Consider the following 6328-nt stretch of genomic DNA (forward strand, 5'->3'; position numbering starts at 1 on the left):
TTTGGCAATGACGGTGAACGTGGCTATATTTATTTGTTTAGGGGTGGGATAAGTGCGCACGCGTGGAAGTTGACGCCCACTTTTTTCCCCCATCAAAATGCCTACATAGACGATCTATTTAATGGTAAGGTGCTCAGCGCGGTTACTTTCACTAATATTTCCCCTTCTAAAATCCAATTGCCTGCCCCCTACAGCTATACAAACACCCAGCATTTAATTATATGGGAGTTTTGGTTCTTCTTAGTAAACAGAACAAAAACAACAACACAAATAACGGAATTAATTAAAATAGACCCTCCCACGTTTTACCTTGTAATGGTACAGTCTGGCGACGTCCTGCGCGGGAGTGGAAAACGTGCATCCGACTGTGCGGAAAAGGAGCGGTGTGTTTCCCTGGTTAAAATTTGTGCTACATCAACAATCTACAGAAGTACTAACGACATTCAGGTTTCCTCTACACGTCGGCACACACTAGAGGTGAATGAAGGGGGGTCGTTGTGGTTTCGGTAGCTTTAAACAGCTACAAGCTAGGTAGCATGCGTGTTTGTTGATGAGGTTGTGCTTACATCTCGTTCACGCTAGTTATCTCGGATTTTAGTTTCTGCTGAGTGTCAGTGGGATCAAATTGCGTACAGACAGTGGATGTGTGAAATGCAGGACTAGTTTTGTCGTACGAAACATGACTGTCACGTTTGAATGAACTGTGGACTCCGGAGGATGTAGGTGATGGTGGTTAGGGGGAGGGGCACTGAGTGGATGTATACACGTTTCCCTTTGCTGCGTAGATGCACCATAGTGTTGCTCATGTAAATGGTCTTGCTAATTTACTCGTCTTTATTTTCCAGCTTGATAATACCCTCAGCATGGCTCGAGACTGGAAACCTGGTGATCTGATTTTCGCCAAGATGAAGGGCTATCCTCACTGGCCCGCACGAGTAAGTCTGGAGCTCAAAATCAGGCAAAGCAAGGCGCATTTATTCTGAGCATTTCATTGGCCCTGCAGCAGCTATAGTCGATTAATCAGAAAAAAACACGATTGTTTTCACAAATGATTGATCTGCAGATCATTTTCTCGATTAATCATTTAGTTCATCGAGTGTCTGAAAATAGTACAAATGTTTGTTCGAAAAAAAAAATTTCCGACTAAAAGTCAAAACCTCAAAGATATTCACTTTAGTGTCATAAAATTGTTTCATAAAAATTACACTAACTTACTTACACTGCTGATTCTTTTTCTGCCCCTCCATTAATCAACTAATCGATGAAGCTCTAAATCGCTTCAGTCTTTTTTTTTTTCTAAAACAAAAATGCAAAATCTGGGGTTCCAGATTTGTACATATATTATATTGGTCATTGAGAAATTATAACAGCATTATTCACTATTTCCTGACTTGTGGACGAGTCAATTAATTGATTTACCTAGAAAATAACTTGCAGTGAAATAATTGTTTGTTGCAGTGCTACAATTAGAGGTAAACTGCATTTAATATACATTGAAATGCAGGTGCAAAAAACCCCCCCCCCACACAAAAACAACATATGACGACATCCCTCCCACAGAGACAAACCGCAGACACATAATTTGTTCCAGCTCTAATGACAGCTTCATGCTGTTTATGGCTGTAAGAAAATATCTGCTTCTTTCTCATCTCTGTGACAGATCGATGAAGTCCCAGATGGTGCTGTGAAGCCATCCAACATCAAGTTTCCCATCTTCTTCTTTGGCACCCATGAAACGTTAGTAACACACCAGTAACTGTTTGGTCGGTTTACATACTTATGTGAAGTAATATGTATTGTTTCGTTTAGTCTGAGCTGGAACTGCAGGAAATATGTGGTCAGGTAAAACTTAAAATTTGTTACCATTTTTAGAAAACGGTGGAAAAAGTAAACTGTGTTCTTAATTTGAGTTGTCCATGTGATAGTTTACACAAGAATCTGCCTTTGCCATAGAATTTCTGAAGAATTGTGTGGCGAAAATGTCTGATGCTTGTGAACATTTTAGTGTGAGCATTCAGTAGATTTACAGAGGTTGATGAAGTTATTTGTTATACTGTTTAAAGATCCAGTTTGTCTTTTCAGCCATCACTGTGCCCTGTTGTAGGTGTTTCTTTAAATCCATACATGTTGGATGAGTGTCTGAATAGAGTGACCTGTCTGTTTCGTCTGTGTGCTCACAGTAAACACACACTACATTTTTAATGGTTCAGAAAGTATTAAATGGACAAACATCCTTGAAATGATATTTTTTCCAACAGAGCATTTCTTGGCCCAAAAGATATTTTTCCGTACCTGCCGAACAAAGACAAGTACGCCAAGCCCAACAAGAGGAAAGGCTTCAATGAGGGATTGTGGGAGATTGAGAACAACCCAAAAGTTGAGCTCACCGCACCCAAGGTACATCTTTTTCCTCTTATTTCCACCAACAACATTTTTCGGTATTCCTCCCACAGAAGTTGGACTTGGGCTTGAATCGGCTGTTCCTCAGATGCTGCTCAACCTCCCTGACTGTTTTTATTTTGTGTTGACTTGTGGATTTTGTGTTTGATTTTGTCCCCACTTCCTGACCCGGGGTTTGCTGTGGATGTCTAAAGCTAACCAAAGTGGTTTTATAATTTTTGAATAGTTTTTTCAGCAGCTTGAGAGAAGTTACGGTAAACAGCAAAAATTCTACCTGAGAGTCAAAAGGTCTGCTAAATAAGGAGACTAGCAGCCAGCATTTAAATGTGTTAATATAAAGCTTTTCAGCAGCCAGAAGCACCTGCCCAGAAACTTTGTTTTGAAATTAAATTTTGTCCCTACTGTGCACTTATAAATGGATGAGTTGACGATAAAGTTCTCGTGAGTCTTGAGCACTGAGATCAGTCGGCTAAGCCTGACAGACAGTGACTGATAACTGGTGACCATCAAAAACAAATGTCATTTCATTTTACTAAAATAGTGTTTTCCCCTTTTCCATTTTATTATTATTACTACTACCTCAAAGCTCTGTGATAAAACCCTTGTGAAAGCTTAACATCTGTTTCATACATTATTCTGACATTATTGCGTGTGCATGGCTGATTCTGAGCCGCCTGCTTCTCAGGGTTTTTTTTTTTTTTAAGTTTTCACATTTAATCAAATTTTTTACTTTTTTTGTTTGAAGCCGGTTCCTCCAGAATCTTTCACTGAAAAGGATTCAGACAGCAGTCCAGAAGGAGAGGAGGATGCAGACGACAAGGGGATAAAATCCAAAGTAAGTTTTTGCTCCTCAGATCTGCACAAGTAAATATGTAGACAGTCGCTTCACTGCATTGACATGCTACTGGTTTGTACCTGTGTTGTCAGCTTCTTCCTTCTTTTGCTGTCTTTCTGATCTTTCTCTGATGTGTGTCGTGTGATTGCCTCATAATGAATTACATACAACAGCAGGCAATAGCTTGCAAATGAACAGTGTCAATTTGTATTAATAGATTGAAGGGCTTGTATGCTAAGAGTAGTGTGTGCAACAGAAGGATATTCGCTAACTTTTCTCCCTTTCAAGACTTGCTTACCCCACCACACTGCGTCCTATGCTGTGTCTCGGGTGCATTCAGGTTCCAGGAGTTGAGGCTGAGCAGGAGAATGAGAATGAGGAGGAGGAGGATGATGAGGAGGAGGAGGAGGAAGGGTCTCTGATCTCTGAGCAGGGTCCTCAGGACCAGGATGTACGTACTTTGCATGCTGGGATACCATAAAGCGGTGCAGGTTGTCTCATCCCCTCCCCGTGGGAAAGCATGTGACACGTGGTGGTTTTTCAATTGGGTGGTTTGTTTCTGTTTGACTCAAAACTCTTGTTGGCGGCCACAAAGTTTTGCCGGTGCCTGATGTTTTGATTGAAGTGCCTGGCCTGGGTTTTGCTATGTTAATGCTACTGAGGTGATGGGTGATCTGCAAACAGATTGAATAATGTGAGAAAGCACTCCCTGAGTTTTCAATGAAATAATTAAGATCGAATAATATCAGATAAGCTTGTGCTAGGCCACTGAAAATGCTGCTAATGTCAGGGGAATATTAACTCTATGCGTGTAACATAAATAATTGTAAAGTTTTTTTTTTGTTTGTTTTTTTTTCATCTTTCTCTGCTTTACAACCCTGACAACTTGTTAGTGCTTTCCATTTCTTGCTTTTCCCTGTCTGTATACTGCCTAATCCTACTGTTTGCAATTAGTTGATGTAACTTTATTTTTGCATGGCTTTCTGTGTGCTTTGGAGAAAGGTAAGTTGTAACTCAGTTAATGTCGTCATGTAATTTGAGAGGGGCTCAGTTTATTGAAGTTGTTTGCTTTGACATTTTCCCAGTGGTGAGTATTTTACAGAGACAGGAGTTGTGTCCCAGTTCCATACTAATACAAACTATTTCTAGGAAAACATGTCCCAAAAGAAAAGTCAGTATGCACTAAAAAGCACTTGATACTTAAGTGTGCTGTCCCACAATGCAATTGACAAGGGAGGTGGAGGAGGTTCTCAGAGCTGCAAAAAAATTGCAGAAACAACTCCACAAAGATCCTGTCAAACTAAACTAAGCTAAACTTACATCTTTTTTCAGACCTTTTTCATTGTCTGTATAAAGCTGAATTGGCAGTGACGTTCTAAAGTATGTAGTATGAAACTGGGACACGCCTACAGTTAATGAAACACTGGCACATTAAATATTGCATTGCATGTAATGCCACAGTTGTACACTAGAGGTCTAGCTACCGCTCCAGAAAAAAAAGTGTGTGTTTTTTTTATGAAGTGACTGATCAAATAATCCAAGGACTGAATACATGTTAACATGTCTTGTTGACAGTGATATCCAGCTTTTATTTTGTTCTCCTCTCAGTTGCAGCTCTTGTTGATTTGTTTAAGAGGGAATAAAGATCATAACAAAATTAACAAAGGTGTCACATTTTAGGGCGCCGCTCAGAAAGAATCCACAGATGTTCTTAAACCCAAGAGAGGAAGAAAGAAAAAGGTTGGTAGTATTTATTGATGGGTTTACGAGTGAAACCAGTATGTATAGAGAATGTTTTTTTTAGTTTGTAGAAAACATTTTATAAGATGACGCCTTTTCAATTTTTCTTCAGAGTGAAACTGACCAAGAGACTGAAAAAGACGATGCTCCTGCAAGTCCTGTTAGTCCTTCAGGTCGGATCTATTGCCCTTGATATTGTACCCACAATGCTGTTTATGACTTTGTGCTATGAAGAAGAAAGTTCAAGCTTGTGTGTGTGCGTGCGTGTGTGTGTGTTTGTGTCATAGCTTGTGTGAGACAGTAACAATGAGACAAACACAGCAAGAAATATGAGAGAAATACATTAATCACATTGACAAACATGTAGCACTATGAACGGAATTCATTGCATTCAGCTCACATTTAGCATGAACTGAATTTTGTGTGTGTGTGTGTGTGTGTGTTTGTGTGTGATCAGGTGGAGAGGGCCCCAAGCGAAGAGGCAGGAAGCCCAAAAGTGAGAAGTTGCTTCTGCTCCAGCAGCAGGATCAACAAGGCTCAGGCAGTGAAATGTAACCACATGAATATGAACACACAATGCATGATTTGTTTTATGAAAATGAACAGTATAAATATTTTATCATTTTTGATTTCATGTTTGTCAAATTGACAATGAAAAATAGACAGTTGACCCATAAGATTTCAAGATGCACAGAGTCAAAGAGAAGCATAAAATTCTGCTTTAAACTTGCATTCATAAACAGTGTGAGTTGATTATGGCTGTGGACTCATGGAGCAGCTGTATTTAAACTGCGCAACATTCATCTTTTAAGTCTCTAACAGATATTTCCTCCTATATTTCAGGGACACTGCTGAATCAGACAGAAAGAGAAAGAGGGCACTAGAGGACAAATCCAAGAGTGGAGAGGAGGAGAAGAGAAAGAAGAGGGAGGACAGCAAAGGAAAGGATGCAGACGTGAAGGAGCCTGAAGCCAAGAAGAAGAAGCAGTCCAAGGATGACAGCTCCTCTGGCTCTGACGATGAAGAGGCAGGTGTCCAGTCCACACAAATATCCTCATAGTTAGAATCCATCAACAGTGAAACACCAACATGTTTTCTGATAAGATTGCGACGTTGAGAAAGTCAGTGATGCTCTCACTGATACCATTTCAAATTTCTTCTCATCTCAGAAAAATAAAGGCAGAAAGAAACAGCAAAGCTCAGAAATCGACAAAGATGTGCGGCGACGGAAAGCAGATGAATTAAGAGAGTAAGTGTCGATCTACATATACAAAGTTACCATAGACCAAAGTGATGTCTTCATCTCTTTTCTTTTTCTTTTTCTTTTTTTTTTTTTTTTTTTTTTTTTTTTTT

At 39.7% G+C, this 6328-nt stretch overlaps 1 protein-coding gene across 3 annotated transcripts in view; it reads left to right on the forward strand.

Moving 5' to 3' along the window:
- Positions 1–323: 323 nt before the first annotated feature.
- The window catches only part of psip1a (PC4 and SFRS1 interacting protein 1a), an 11963-nt gene continuing 5958 nt past the window's right edge, over positions 324–6328 (forward strand). Inside the window, exons 1-11 of one of the 3 annotated variants that reach the window (XM_023428247.2) lie at positions 324–477; positions 846–935; positions 1661–1737; positions 2259–2397; positions 3146–3235; positions 3576–3686; positions 4916–4975; positions 5088–5148; positions 5433–5526; positions 5819–6002; positions 6145–6224. In XM_023428247.2, coding sequence (XP_023284015.1) covers positions 864–935; positions 1661–1737; positions 2259–2397; positions 3146–3235; positions 3576–3686; positions 4916–4975; positions 5088–5148; positions 5433–5526; positions 5819–6002; positions 6145–6224 — 968 coding nt within the window. In that variant the 5' untranslated portion in view covers positions 324–477; positions 846–863. The remainder of the gene's footprint in view (positions 478–845; positions 936–1660; positions 1738–2258; positions 2398–3145; positions 3236–3575; positions 3687–4915; positions 4976–5087; positions 5149–5432; positions 5527–5818; positions 6003–6144; positions 6225–6328) is intronic. The other 2 variants (XM_087179823.1, XM_023428248.2) reach the window with 2 other exon arrangements.

The sequence above is a fragment of the Seriola lalandi genome, unplaced genomic scaffold, assembly GCF_002814215.2.
Source record: "Seriola lalandi dorsalis isolate HSWRI2012SDOR001 ecotype SW California unplaced genomic scaffold, Sedor1 jcf7180002054872, whole genome shotgun sequence".
In the NCBI taxonomy this organism is placed as follows: Eukaryota; Metazoa; Chordata; class Actinopteri; order Carangiformes; family Carangidae; genus Seriola; species Seriola lalandi.